The sequence below is a fragment of the Bombina bombina genome, chromosome 12, assembly GCF_027579735.1.
Source record: "Bombina bombina isolate aBomBom1 chromosome 12, aBomBom1.pri, whole genome shotgun sequence".
Taxonomy (NCBI): Eukaryota; Metazoa; Chordata; class Amphibia; order Anura; family Bombinatoridae; genus Bombina; species Bombina bombina.
The window spans coordinates 147,955,684-147,972,021 of record NC_069510.1 but is presented as its reverse complement, the minus strand read 5'-3'; the positions used below and the strand labels follow the sequence as shown (position 1 = coordinate 147,972,021).

General features: G+C 32.7%; 1 protein-coding gene across 1 annotated transcript in view; it reads right to left on the bottom strand.

The window, feature by feature from the left end:
* NR6A1 (nuclear receptor subfamily 6 group A member 1) overlaps nucleotides 1-16,338 on the bottom strand; it is a 611,578-nt gene that overhangs the window by 3,755 nt on the left and 591,485 nt on the right. The window contains exons 9-10 of the mRNA XM_053695705.1: nucleotides 9,341-9,462; nucleotides 8,321-8,473 (exon numbers count right to left, since the gene is read on the bottom strand). Of these exons, the coding sequence (XP_053551680.1) occupies nucleotides 8,321-8,473; nucleotides 9,341-9,462 (275 nt within the window). The remainder of the gene's footprint in view (nucleotides 1-8,320; nucleotides 8,474-9,340; nucleotides 9,463-16,338) is intronic.

The window sequence follows — 16,338 nt, the reverse complement described above, 5'->3', positions numbered from 1 at the left end:
AATAGCGATTTATTTTTTGCACATATCGCCCAGCCCTATGTGTAATGTATTTTTATTAGACAGTGTTATTATGTGTGTAACTGTACTGTGTAATGTATTTTATTAGATGGTGTTATTATGTGTGTAACTGTACTGTGTAATGTATATTTATTAGATAGTGTAATTATGTGTGTAACTGTACTATGTAATGTATATTTATTAGATAGTGTTATGTGTGTAACTGTACTATGTAATGTATATTTATTAGATAGAGTTATTATGAGTGTAACTGTACTGTGTAATGTATATTTATTAGATGGTGTTATTATAAGTGTAACTGTACTGTGTAATGTATATTTATTAGATAGTGTTATTATGTGTGTAACTGTACTGTGTAATGTATATTTATTAGATAGTGTTATTATGTGTGTAACTGTACTGTGTAATGTATATTTATTAGATAGTGTTATTATGTGTGTAACTGTACTGTGTAATGTATATTTATTAGACGGTGTTATTATGTGTGTAACTGTACTGTGTAATGTATATTTATTAGACAGTGTTATTATGTGTGTAACTGTACTGTGTAATGTATATTTATTAGACAGTGTTATTATGTGCGTAACTGTACTGTGTAATGTATATTTATTAGACAGTGTTATTATGTGTGTAACTGCACAGAGTAATGTATATTTATTAGATAGTGTTATTATGAGTGTAACTGTACGGTGTAATGTATATTTATTAGATATGTACTGTGTAATGTATATTTATTAGACAGTGTTAATATGTGTGTAACTGTACTGTGTAATGTATAGTTATTAGATAGTGTTATTATAAGTGTAACTGTACTGTGTAATGTATATTTATTAGATGGTGTTATTATGTGTGTAACTGTACTGTGTAATGTATATTTATTAGATGGTGTTATTATGAGTGTAACTGTATTGTGCAATGTATTTTTATTAGATGGTGTTATTATGTGTGTAACTGTACTGTGTAATGTATATTTATTAGATGGTCTTATTATGTGTATAACTGCACAGAGTAATGTATATTTATTAGATAGTGTTATTATGAGTGTAACTGTACGGTGTAATGTATATTTATTAAATGGTGTTATTATGAGTGTAACTGTACGGTGTAATGTATATTTATTAAATGGTGTTATTATGTGTGTAACTGTACAGTGTAATGTATATTTATTAGATAGCGTTATTATGTGTGTAACTGTACTGTGTAATGTATATTTATTAGATAGTGTTATTATGTGTGTAACTGTACAGTGTAATGTATATTTATTAGATAGTGTTATTATGTGTGTAACTGTACTGTGTAATGTATATTTATTAGATAGTGTTATAATAACACTATCTAATAAATATACATTACACAGTACAGTTACACACATAATAACACTATCTAATAAATATACATTACACAGTACAGTTACACACATAATAACACTATCTAATAAATATACATTACACAGTACAGTTACACACATAATAACGCTATCTAATAAATATACATTACACTGTACAGTTACACACATAATAACACTATCTAATAAATATACATTACACAGTACAGTTACACACATAATAACGCTATCTAATAATTATACATTACACAGTACAGTTACACACATAATAACACTGTCTAATAAATATACATTACACAGTACAGTTACACACATAATAACACTATCTAATAAATATACATTACACTGTACAGTTACACACATAATAACACTATCTAATAAATATACATTACATAGTACAGTTACACACATAATAACACTATCTAATAAATATACATTACATAGTACAGTTACACACATAATAACACTATCTAATAAATATACATTACATAGTACAGTTACACACATAACACCATCTAATAAATATACATTACACAGTACAGTTACACACATAATAACACCATCTAATAAATATACATTACACAGTACAGTTACACACATAATAACACCATCTAATAAATATACATTACACAGTACAGTTACACACATAATAACACTATCTAATAAATATACATTACACAGTACAGTTACACACAACACACTTTCTAATAAATATACATTACACAGTACAATTACACACATAATAACACTGTCTAATAAATATACATTACACAGTACAGTTACACACATAATAACACTATCTAATAAATATACATTACACAGTACAGTTACACACATAATGTGTGTAACTGTACTGTGTAATGTATATTTATTAGACAGTGTTATTATGTGTGTAATTGTACTGTGTAATGTATATTTATTAGATAGTGTTATTATGTGTGTAACTGTACTGTGTAATGTATATTTATTAGATAGTGTTATTATGTGTGTAACTGTACTGTGTAATGTATATTTATTAGATGGTGTTATTATGTGTGTAACTGTACTGTGTAATGTATATTTATTAGATGGTGTTATTATGTGTGTAACTGTACTGTGTAATGTATATTTATTAGATGGTGTTATTATGTGTGTAACTGTACTATGTAATGTATATTTATTAGATAGTGTTATTATGTGTGTAACTGTACTATGTAATGTATATTTATTAGATAGTGTTATTATGTGTGTAACTGTACTATGTAATGTATATTTATTAGATAGTGTTATTATGTGTGTAACTGTACAGTGTAATGTATATTTATTAGATAGTGTTATTATGTGTGTAACTGTACTGTGTAATGTATATTTATTAGATGGTGTTATTATGTGTGTAACTGTACTGTGTAATGTATAATTATTAGATGGTGTTATTATGTGTGTAACTGTACTGTGTAATGTATATTTATTAGATGGTGTTATTATGTGTGTAACTGTACTGTGTAATGTATATTTATTAGACAGTGTTATTATGAGTGTAACTGTATTGTGTAATGTATATTTATTAGACAGTGTTATTATGAGTGTAACTGTATTGTGTAATGTATATTTATTAGATGGTGTTATTATGTGTGTAACTGTACTGTGTAATGTATATTTATTAGATAGTGTTATTATGTGTGTAATTGTACTGTGTAATGTATATTTATTAGACAGTGTTATTATGAGTGTAACTGTATTGTGTAATGTATATTTATTAGATGGTGTTATTATGTGTGTAACTGTACTGTGTAATGTATATTTATTAGATAGTGTTATTATGTGTGTAACTGTGCTGTGTAATGTATATTTATTAGATAGTGTTATTATGTGTGTAACTGTACTGTGTAATGTATAGTTATTAGATGGTGTTATTATGTGTGTAACTGTACGGTGTAATGTATATTTATTAGATGGTGTTATTATGTGTGTAACTGTAGTATGTAATGTATATTTATTAGATAGTGTTATTATGTGTGTAACTGTAATGTGTAATGTATATTTATTAGATAGTGTTATGTGTGTAACTCTACTGTGTAATGTATATTTATTAAATGGTGTTATTATGTGTGTAACTGTACTGCGTAATGTATATTTATTAGATGGTGTTATGAGTGTAACTATACTGTGTATTGTATATTTATTATATGGTGTTATTATGTGTGTAACTGTACTGTGTAATGTATATTTATTAGATGGTGTTATGTGTGTAACTGTACTATGTAATGTATATTTATTAGATAGTGTTATTATGTGTGTAACTGTACTATGTAATGTATATTTATTAGATAGTGTTATTATGTGTGTAACTGTACTGTGTAATGTATATTTATTAGACAGTGTTATTATGTGTGTAACTGTACTGTGTAATGTATATTTATTATATGGTGTTATTATGAGTAACTGTACTGTGTAATGTATATTTATTATATAGTGTTATTATGTGTGTATTTGTACTGTGTAATGTATATTTATTAGACAGTGTTATTATGTGTGTAACTGTACTGTGTAATGTATAGTTATTAGCTGGTGTTATTATGTGTGTAACTGTACGGTGTAATGTATATTTATTAGATGGTGTTATTATGTGTGTAACTGTAGTATGTAATGTATATTTATTAGATAGTGTTATTATGTGTGTAACTGTAATGTATATTTATTAGATAGTGTTATGTGTGTAACTCTACTGTGTAATGTATATTTATTAAATGGTGTTATTATGTGTGCAACTGTACTGCGTAATGTATATTTATTAGATGGTGTTATGAGTGTAACTATACTGTGTATTGTATATTTATTATATGGTTTTATTGTGAGTGTAACTGTACTGTGTAATGTATATTTATTAGATAGTGTTATTATGTGTGTAACTGTGCTGTGTAATGTATATTTATTAGATAGTGTTATTATGTGTGTAACTGTACTGTGTAATGTATAGTTATTAGATGGTGTTATTATGTGTGTAACTGTACGGTGTAATGTATATTTATTAGATGGTGTTATTATGTGTGTAACTGTAGTATGTAATGTATATTTATTAGATAGTGTTATTATGTGTGTAACTGTAATGTGTAATGTATATTTATTAGATAGTGTTATGTGTGTAACTCTACTGTGTAATGTATATTTATTAAATGGTGTTATTATGTGTGTAACTGTACTGCGTAATGTATATTTATTAGATGGTGTTATGAGTGTAACTATACTGTGTATTGTATATTTATTATATGGTGTTATTATGTGTGTAACTGTACTGTGTAATGTATATTTATTAGATGGTGTTATGTGTGTAACTGTACTATGTAATGTATATTTATTAGATAGTGTTATTATGTGTGTAACTGTACTATGTAATGTATATTTATTAGATAGTGTTATTATGTGTGTAACTGTACTGTGTAATGTATATTTATTAGACAGTGTTATTATGTGTGTAACTGTACTGTGTAATGTATATTTATTATATGGTGTTATTATGAGTAACTGTACTGTGTAATGTATATTTATTATATAGTGTTATTATGTGTGTATTTGTACTGTGTAATGTATATTTATTAGACAGTGTTATTATGTGTGTAACTGTACTGTGTAATGTATAGTTATTAGCTGGTGTTATTATGTGTGTAACTGTACGGTGTAATGTATATTTATTAGATGGTGTTATTATGTGTGTAACTGTAGTATGTAATGTATATGTATTAGATAGTGTTATTATGTGTGTAACTGTAATGTGTAATGTATATTTATTAGATAGTGTTATGTGTGTAACTCTACTGTGTAATGTATATTTATTAAATGGTGTTATTATGTGTGCAACTGTACTGCGTAATGTATATTTATTAGATGGTGTTATGAGTGTAACTATACTGTGTATTGTATATTTATTATATGGTTTTATTGTGAGTGTAACTGTACTGTGTAATGTATATTTATTAGATAGTGTTATTATGTGTGTAAATGTACTGTGTAATGTATATTTATTAGACAGTGTTATTATGTGTGTAACTGTACTGTGTAATGTATATTTATTAGACAGTGTTATTATGTGTGTAACTGTACTGTGTAATGTATATTTATTAGACAGTGTTATTATGTGTGTAACTGTACTGTGTAATGTATATTTATTATATGGTGTTATTATGAGTAACTGTACTGTGTAATGTATATTTATTATATAGTGTTATTATGTGTGTAACTGTACTGTGTAATGTATATTTATTAGATAGTGTTATTATGAGTGTAACTGTACTGTGTAATGTATATTTATTAGATGATGTTATGTGTGTAAATGTACTGTGTAATGTATATTTATTAGATAGTGTTATTATGAGTGTAACTGTAATGTGTAATGTATATTTATTAGATAGTGTTATTATGTGTATAACTGTACTGTGTAATGTATATTTATTAGACAGTGTTATTATGTGTGTAACTGTACTATGTAATTTATATTTATTAGACAGTGTTATTATGTGTATAACTGTACTGTGTAATGTATATTTATTAGACAGTGTTATTATGTGTGTAACTGTACTGTGTAATGTATATTTATTATATGGTGTTATTATGAGTAACTGTACTGTGTAATGTATATTTATTATATAGTGTTATTATGTGTGTATTTGTACTGTGTAATGTATATTTATTAGACAGTGTTATTATGTGTGTAACTGTACTGTGTAATGTATAGTTATTAGCTGGTGTTATTATGTGTGTAACTGTACGGTGTAATGTATATTTATTAGATGGTGTTATTATGTGTGTAACTGTAGTATGTAATGTATATTTATTAGATAGTGTTATTATGTGTGTAACTGTAATGTGTAATGTATATTTATTAGATAGTGTTATGTGTGTAACTCTACTGTGTAATGTATATTTATTAAATGGTGTTATTATGTGTGCAACTGTACTGCGTAATGTATATTTATTAGATGGTGTTATGAGTGTAACTATACTGTGTATTGTATATTTATTATATGGTTTTATTGTGAGTGTAACTGTACTGTGTAATGTATATTTATTAGATAGTGTTATTATGTGTGTAAATGTACTGTGTAATGTATATTTATTAGACAGTGTTATTATGTGTGTAACTGTACTGTGTAATGTATATTTATTAGACAGTGTTATTATGTGTGTAACTGTACTGTGTAATGTATATTTATTAGACAGTGTTATTATGTGTGTAACTGTACTGTGTAATGTATATTTATTATATGGTGTTATTATGAGTAACTGTACTGTGTAATGTATATTTATTATATAGTGTTATTATGTGTGTAACTGTACTGTGTAATGTATATTTATTAGATAGTGTTATTATGAGTGTAACTGTACTGTGTAATGTATATTTATTAGATGATGTTATGTGTGTAAATGTACTGTGTAATGTATATTTATTAGATAGTGTTATTATGAGTGTAACTGTAATGTGTAATGTATATTTATTAGATAGTGTTATTATGTGTATAACTGTACTGTGTAATGTATATTTATTAGACAGTGTTATTATGTGTGTAACTGTACTATGTAATGTATATTTATTAGACAGTGTTATTATGTGTATAACTGTACTGTGTAATGTATATTTATTAGACAGTGTTATTATGTGTGTAACTGTAATGTGTAATGTATATTTATTAGATAGTGTTATTATGTGTGTAACTGTACTGTGTAATGTATATTTATTAGACAGTGTTATTATGTGTGTAACTGTACTGTGTAATGTATATTTATTAGACAGTGTTATTATGTGTGCAACTGAACTGTGTAATGTATATTTATTAGATGGTGTTATTATGTGTGTAACTGTACTGTGTAATGTATATTTATTAGACAGTGTTATGTGTGTAACTGTACTATGTAATGTATATTTATTAGATGGTGTTATTATGTGTGTAACTGTACTGTGTAATGTATATTTATGAGATGGTGTTATGTGTGTAACTGTACTGTGTAATGTATATTTATTAGATGGTGTTATGTGTGTAACTGTACAGTGTAATGTATATTTATTAGATAGTGTTATTATGTGTGTAACTGTACTGTGTAATGTATATTTATTAGATGGTGTTATTATGTGTGTGACTGAACTGTGTAATGTATATTTATTATATAGTGTTATTAGGGTAACTGTACTGTGTAATGTATATTTATTAGATAGTGTTATGTGTGCAACTGAACTGTGTAATGTTTCCAATTTACTTCCATTATCAAATTTTGCACAGTTTTATTATATTCACACTTTCTGGGGAACAAGATCCTACTGGGCATGTGCACAAGCTCACAGGGTATACGTATACTAGTCTGTGATTGGCTGATGTCTGTCACATGATGCAGGGGGCCAGAAATGGGAGAAAAAATAAATTTGTCAGAAAAAATCTACTGCTTATCTGAAATTCAGATTAGGTGATAAACAGGGGTCAGCAACCTCGGCTCTCCAGATGTTTTAGAACTACATTTCCCATGATGCTTAAGTGTATTTAAGCTGCCTAAGCATCATGGGAAATGTAGTTCTAAAACATCTGGAGTGCCAAGGTTGCTGACTCTTGGTGATAAATCATTGTCTTTTTATTATGCACTACATTCTACTGCATTGAGTGGTACACAAGATTTATCTGCAGTCTTGAAATAGCCAAACATACTGGGAGTGTTTGAAAATACTTTAAATGCATTCATTCCTTGTTTGTTGCAATTGTTTTTCAATAGCCAGCTCCGCCCACCACATGCCAGATTTGGAGGAGCCAGTCCTGTCTTGTTACTAGAATAGACAAGGCTAGCCACTGTCATTATACAGTTCTTATCTCTAGCCTATTATGGACATATATGTGGCAGGGTTAGTCTTGTGAATCCTGGCATGCACACTACTAGGTCTCAGAATTAGAACATTACATAGCAGTGGACATTTGGCTGTGTACACCATATAGGCAGACTTACCAGCGATATAGCGAATCTCTGGTAGACACATCATGAGGTCGGGGAAGCGGTTGGGCTGGTGTGGGTATCTGTATTCTGTGAAATCCTGGCACACGTACCAGTACCTCTTGTTCAGCTGCTCCATCTGGGAGACACTGCTCAGGCCCTGGATATCTGTCGGACAGAAAGAGTAGGATTGTCATGATCATTTCAGGCCCATGGGGGACCAATCTCAAACTGTGTCACCAAACCAAATGACAATATTTTATTCACACACAAATAGCTGGGAACAGCAGTAGCTTTAGAAATTCAAAATTAAATCATCATGGATCAGATAGGAGAGCAATTTTAATAGATTCTTCAATTTATTTCTGTTATCAGATTTACTTAGCTCTCTTGGTATCCTTTGTTGAAAATCATGCCTATGTGGGCTCAGCAGCAGGCGTGCCCTACTGTGAGCTAGCTGCTGAATGGTGGCTATACACATATTCCTCTAGTCATTGGCTCAGCACATGTGGTCAGCTAGCTCCCAGTAGTGCATTACTGCTCTGGAGAGGGCTTGAACTATTGGTTAAATCCATGTGCAGGGCTTAAACCCATATTAAATGCATTCTTGTTGCCCTTTTAACTGCTTTATGTTTGTTTCCTGCTGTACGTGATAATGTGCAGTCCATATCCTTACTGCAAAGCTCTGATAGCAGATAGATAACTGCACAGCTATAAAGTAGATTCTCTCACCCCAGTGCATGACACACATACGGCATTGTCACGGGGCCATAACAAATATGGAGGTCTACAGACAGATCCTGCTAATCTGCCATACCGCCCTTATCTAGCTAGTAATCAGTCACTGTACCCGGCCTGTGGAGCAGACCAACAGCACAAGCTAAATGACGTTTGTTCTGGCCTTGGTGTCTGCTTTAAAAAGCCATTAAATGTGATTAATAAGTAAAACCCGTGCACTCGATCTACATCACACAGCACAAATCTCTAACCCCTTGTCCGCCAGTGCAGCAGAAACGCTGAGGGGAACAAGCTCACCTTGATTCAGGAAGTTGATTGCCTTCATGCACACATACTCTTCATGGCTGACTTTGAGTTGGTAAAACTTGCGGTAAAGATATATAAGACGCTCCATGACTTCCATCCCATCCTCGCTGAACCTAAGAATGTGAAGCACATAAGTAAAACAAACATAAAATCATAGGTAAAATAAGCTGACTCTTATATGGAATTAAAATACTGAAACGTTCCTTATCCATCCAAGTAACACTTAATAGACCCAGTGTTAAATTATCCAGCAGTCAATACCAGATTAAAGGGATGTTAAATAGTAAATAAATTACACTTAAAGGGACACCCATCAAAATTAAACTTTCTTGATTCAGATAAAACATGCTATTAAATAAAATCTTTCCAGTTTATTTTCCATTATCAAATTGTACAGTATTTTTATAGGTACACTTTTTTAGGCACCGTTTCCTTCTGAGCATGTGCAAGAGTTCACAGTGTATACATATATGGGTCAGTGATTGGCTGATGGCTGTCACATGATCTAGTTATATGTACACTTTCCGAGGCACCAGCTGCTACTGAGCATGTGCAAGAGTTCACAGTGCATATAGGTCAGTGATTGGCTGAGGGCTTACACGGAACAGGGGGGCGGCAAATCGAAGTAAATGTTGAAATCTGCTTATTTAAAATTTAAATTAAGTGCAATGTCTTTTATTATGCGATTGCTGATTATGCAATTCTTGATGTATTTAATGTTCCTTTAAACAGCCAGTGATTGTTAGGAACACAGAAAAGATAAAGCTACAGTACTACTGTCTGAAGGCAAGTGGTCTACAATACCACAAAGTCTCACGTGCAATATCAATTAGCTGAGTCTGCAGTTTCTCAGCTTACACAGCAGGTGCACAAGCTGCGGATCCCACGCAGAACTCTCCTAAAGACCACCGGATCTAATCAAAGATGTCTGTCATTACACACAAGGCTTTTCTCTTTCATAAAGTTTTGTATAAGCTTCGTCCCCACAAACCAAGATTGTGGGGAAGGTGCAATAAACTCAATGTATGAAGAAGGAAATACAGCAAAGCAGAGTTACTTAGAACATAGGGAAATGCCTAGCTGAATGGAAATACACGGGTATGAGCTGGTGAAGAACGTGCTCAGCGGGTCTGTAACGGAGATTCCTGGAGTGGGAACAATGAGGAAAGATTGAGTGATAGGGAAAACAGGATAGGAGGAGAAGCTTTTGATGCTGAGCTATACTGGGGAGACCTAAGGACGTAGTATGCAAATATGTAGTGTGTAACGGAGCCGGAAGCCTGGAGACGTGCCGGCTCCCAATAGTGCACTGCTGCACTGTGTACGCTGGAAGCCACAAGCTGCTGCTGGGGAGTTGGGGGTACAATGATTGCAGGAAAATGAGGAACCAGGAGAATTTGTGGGGGCTGACAGCCATTAGAGTTTTTACTTAGTGGGCATACAATATTGTAATTACAAGGTTTGTCTGTAGTCTTACAATAAAGTGTCAGACCAGTACAGTGGGAAAACTTGTAGAATACATTAACACCTTATTTGCTCCAATACATTTCTTCTAATGGCTAAAACTCCCCACTATACTTGCTTTTTATTTGGAGGAGGGCAATCTGGACCTGTTACTTAAGTAGACATTTTTTATTTTTGCAGCATTTTATCACCTCTGCTGAGATCAGTTAGGGACAGATATGTAGCTGGGTTAGGCTTTTAAAGCCTGCAATGTAAAATTCTCAGGAATGTAAAAACCACAATTTCTGAGTGAAATTACAGAAAAACAGGGTAAAATAATTGAGGGAAGTATACTGTAAGCATTATATCCCTTTAATCTGCTTGTGTGGGTTTTTTTTGGTCAGCTCCTCTCTATGATTTCTATCTGTAGTAGGCTTTACAGTCCTGCACTGCCCTCTGCTGTTTAAAAAGCAGATGATTATATTTCCAACCTCTGCATCCTGGCAATCACTGCAATAGATGCAATAACGTTACTGTGAGATCTGCTGGCTCTGCAAGGTCACTCATGTAGCTTCAGTTAGTGCTGTTCCCAGTGTGGACACACAAATGCAGTAACAGCAGTAAAGTCTCTGGGGACATACTGAACTACCTCTCCCCTGCAGTATAATGTGTAAAGTAGGGGAGGGTCTGGGGGCATCAGAGGGTCAGGTATTTAGGGAAGTGGTGTTATGTGTGTGCTTTGGCAGTTATGGTGTTAATGAGGTGGGAGGGGCACAGTGAGGCTAACCACAAGTAACAGTTAATTAGCTGGGTCTGGTGTGGGTTAATTAAAGGGACAGTCTAGTCAAAATGAATCTTTCATGATTCAGATAGATCATGCAATTTTAAGCAACTTTCTTATTTACTCCTATTATCAATTTTTCTTCATTCTCTTGGTATCTTTATTTTAAAAAGCAAGAATGCAAGCTTAGGAGCCAGCCCATTTTAGGTTCAGCACCTGGGTAGCGCTTGCTGATTGGTGGCTAAATGTAGCTTTCATTCCAGCTTTTTCAACTAAAGATACCAAGAGAACAAAGACAATTTGATAATAGGAGTAAGTTAGAAAGCTGCCTAAAATTGCTGCTCTATTTGAATCATGGAAGTTGTCCCTTTAAACACTTGGAGGGGTATATGGCAGATGCATAAATCTAAGTTTCCAATTGTGAAATACTTTGGTCAATATTAATAATATACCCAGAAACACCACCAATACTGTGAGACCAATCCGAGCATAATTCATCCCTGAGGCAATTAAAAAAAACATTGCTTTTAGGATTTACAACCATGCACGTTCCCTAAATCTTAATAAAAATGTGTTTAAACAATCACATCAGACCTGCCCCTAACAAGTGGGCTTGCAAGAAATGCGTATGGTAAGCAGTATTGTTTGTTTAGGTTTTACCGCAAGAAAAGTGAACTTTTTATTTCACGCATGTAAAATAGTCACAGCAAACAAAGTGCAGGTAATCTGTAGAAATTATACAGAAGTATTCATGCTCATTAGCAGAGAGGGACAACTGCACACATGCGCCGGATATAGAAAGCAGATATATATTCCCATTTCCCTTTCTGAATCAGTTGCTGGAAACTATTTCATTTTACATTAATGGCACCAACTCTATGACATTCATTCAACTATTGTAACTTTAAAAGGACATGAAACCCAAAAAATACCTTTCATGATTTGGATACAGTATACAATTTTAAATAACTTTACAATTGACTTATACTATTTTAGTTGTGTTGTTCTCTTGGTATCCTTAGTTGAAAAGCATACCTAGGTAGGCTCAGGAGTTGGGAGCTAGCTGCTAATTGGTGGCTGCACATAATACCTCTTGGCTTACCGATGTGCTCAGCTAACTCCCATTACTGCTTCTTCAGTAAAGGAAACCAGGAGAATGAAGCAAAATTGAAGACAGAAATAAAGTGGAAAGTTTTTTACAATTCCATACTTCATCTGAATCCAGAAAAACAGTTGCCCTTTCATGTCTATAGTGTTTCCTTACACAGCTGCACGTGAAATAGATAGCATTTTGTGAGAGCTGTAGGAGGAATATCAGCCTACACTACAGAGCTGCAGATAAGGCGCTGGAAATGCTCGTTAGTGGCCGGGTTACTGCTGCCAGGAGTAGCGTGCAGCTGTGCATGAACAAACTGGCAGCCTAAGCTGATACGGGACGTACTGCACCAATAAATCAGAAATCTGCAAAAACAAAATATAGTTATTGTGCGGGGGTCTAATGAGACCATTATCTGGGGTTAGTGCAGCACAACGAATGGACAAGAATCAAATGCTTTTAATATGGGCCCAATAAAATGATACATTAACTCATTAATGCAAAGGAACGAGGAAGAGACACGCAGGTAATACAACACATTAAAGGGATATTAAACAGTGCTCATTTGGTAAAAACAAATATATTAAATTAGAGTGAATATAAAAAGACACGGATTGTGTAAAAAAAACTGCAAATAACTTACTTGTTTTCTTACACAATTAGCAATTAGGGCTTGATTTATCAATCTGGGGCGGACAGGGGCGCACATATTCGCTCCAGCTCGCCTCTGGCAGCCAGCAATATGTTGACGGAATTTAAGATTGCACGTGAGTGCTATTTTGCGCTCGCATGCAATCCCGCCCCTGCCCGAGCACAGCCAATCACACGCGGGCAGGAGCTGTCAATCTCCAAGGTCGGAAGAGGTGGAGAAGAGTCTAGGAAGTCTGATGACCACTGCTTGATAAATACTGACTGCAGGTTCCTTTGTGAGAACCTGCAGACGTAGGCAGGTGAAGGGCTTGATGAATCGAGCCCATAGACATTCTAAGTGTGATAAGAGCAGAGAATTTTCAAAACCTACGTTTTCCTCTGTCAGTTCTGGGCATGAACAAATCCGACTCCCTGTTATCTAGTCTATTCCGTAGCCTAGAAGGCTAAAATAAACCTTCCTGAAAAGGCTCCTCCTCCTTGTAGGGCTGTGACACGAAGCACAAATGTAGTGTAAAAAATAAATAAAAAGGTAAAATCCATTTAAATAGATGAACAATATATATTGCAATTAACATAAGCAAGTGCTTTTTTTATTACAACAATGAAACATGTTTAATATCCCTTTAAAGGGACAGTCAAGTCCAAAAAAATCTTTCATTATTTAAATAGGGTATGCAATTTTAAACAACTTCCCAATTTACTTTTATCACCAATTTTGCTTTGTTCTCTTGGTATTCTTAGTTGAAAGCTAAAACTAGGAGGTTCATATGCTAATTTCTTAGACCTTGAAGACTGCCTCTAATCTGAATACATTTTGACCACTAGAGGGCATTAGTTCACATGTTTCATATAGATAACATTGAGCTCATGCACGTAAACTGACCTAGGACTGAGCACTGATTGGCTAAACTGCATGTCTGTCAAAAGAACTGAAATAAGGGGGCATTCAGCAGAAGCTAAGATACAAGATAATTACAGAGGTAAAAAGTATATTAATATAACTGTGTTGGTTGTGCAAAACTGGGGAATGGGTAATAAAGGGATTATCTTTCTTTTTAAGTGTTGGTGTTGACTGTCCCTTTAAGTAACGGAGTGATGAGAACGTAAACTCAGTAGCACGCAGAGGTAAGTGAGTGAGCGATATAGGGTATATAGCAGAGGGTAATGAGACAGAAGCTCGCGGATATATGAGTAATTCGTAAAGATGGGTAAATCTTAGAATTCAGACATTTAGAGGGTAATGCAAATGCCCCCTTGATATTAAAAGGATAAAAATGAAATGTGTGCATGGGTGCATTTTGATGTTCAATAGAAACATGTTTACAATATATGTCCATTAGCAAAAATGCTCCTAGTTAACGTTTTTGATTTTCAGCAGCATACGCACATATGCTGTGAGGGCCGTGCATCAGCATTCAAACACCACAGCAACTTGTATGATAACAAATAAACTATTCACTGCGCAGCACAGTGTTTGTGTTCTGATTCTCTAATCACACGTAGCATATGTGCGTATGACGCTGAAACACAGTAATAGCTATTACAAGAAGCGCTGCGGAATCTGTTGGCGCTTTTAAAATAAAGAATAATAATAATAATAAATAATAATATTGTAAAAATGCTTCTGTTTAAAACTGAAATGTTCCCAGTTCAATTTTGACCTTTCTATCCCTAAATTTTAGCTATAAAAATGTTTTCAAAACCAAGAATTACATGTAATTTTTTAATTTATTTTTTATTGAGGATAATAAAATATACATACAGATAGAATTGTATGAGGTACATGCAAGGCCTCAAATATTAATATCATACATCATATTTAACAAATAAGGCTTCAAATTAGGGCTGCAACGAACGATTATTTTCATAATCGATTAACCGGCTGATTATTTTTTAATCGGATAAAAATAAAAAACACATTTTCCCCCTATATTTAAAATAAAATCGAAGATATTTTGCCTAGAGCAGAGAAGAGACGCTTAGCTGGTGTTGAGGTGCTTGAGATGCATAAGTAGGATTTTGCCAATTTCACCAAGGTGGGATTATTTATCTTTGTTAGCTCCACAAATGCAAGTGACTTCTTAACAAAGTAAGCCTGGACTTCATTCTAACATAAAACTATCTTGAATATCTATATGCAATGGTAAACAATCAGTTACAAGGTTAGGGAAAAAATATCTAGTCCGCTCTTAAAATAACAGATATATAATTAGAGGTTGAATTTTGTACATTAAAGGGCCACTAAACCCAAAATCTTTCTTTTATGATTCAGATAGAGAATAGAAATTTAAACATTACAATGTACTTTTATTATTTATTTTGCTTCATTTTTTAGATAGCCTTAGTTGAAGAAAAAGCAATGCACATGGTGAGCCAATCACACAAGGCTTCTATGTGCAGCAACCAATCAGCAGCTACTGAGCATATCTAGATATGCTTTTCAGCAAAGACTATCAAGAGAATAAAACAAATTAGATAATATAAGTAAATTAGAAAGATGTTTAAAATTGCATTCTCTTTCTAAATCATGAAACAAAAAATGTGGGTTTCATGTCCCTTTAATTAATTAAAAATATATAAAACAAAAAAGTGAAAAGCGCTAAGAATTATATATATTTATAACAGGACAAAGCTTTACATATTTATCTATACTGTACATACAATCAGCAATAGCAAGCGACCCACTAATAATTGTACAAACAGATAATACTGCACATCAATTCAAATAACAGTTCCCATCAATCTAGGGCTAGGTGTAAATAATAAGCTCAGCACTATATCATGCAAAGCGTAGTTGCAAATCACCTGATTTTAATATAAAGAATCCAAATGCTGACTCCTATTATTTCTGGGTTGCACAGGAGTAGTTGTAAACTTAAAAATAAACTTATAGTGTCCATAAAAAGTGAAAAGTAAACATCTGTAGACGTCCTTTAGGCTAAGGGCATAACCATAAAACACAATACCATGTGCAGGAGCTCATTGGAGTTAAGCAGCTGGTGTTGTGCACAGACCAAC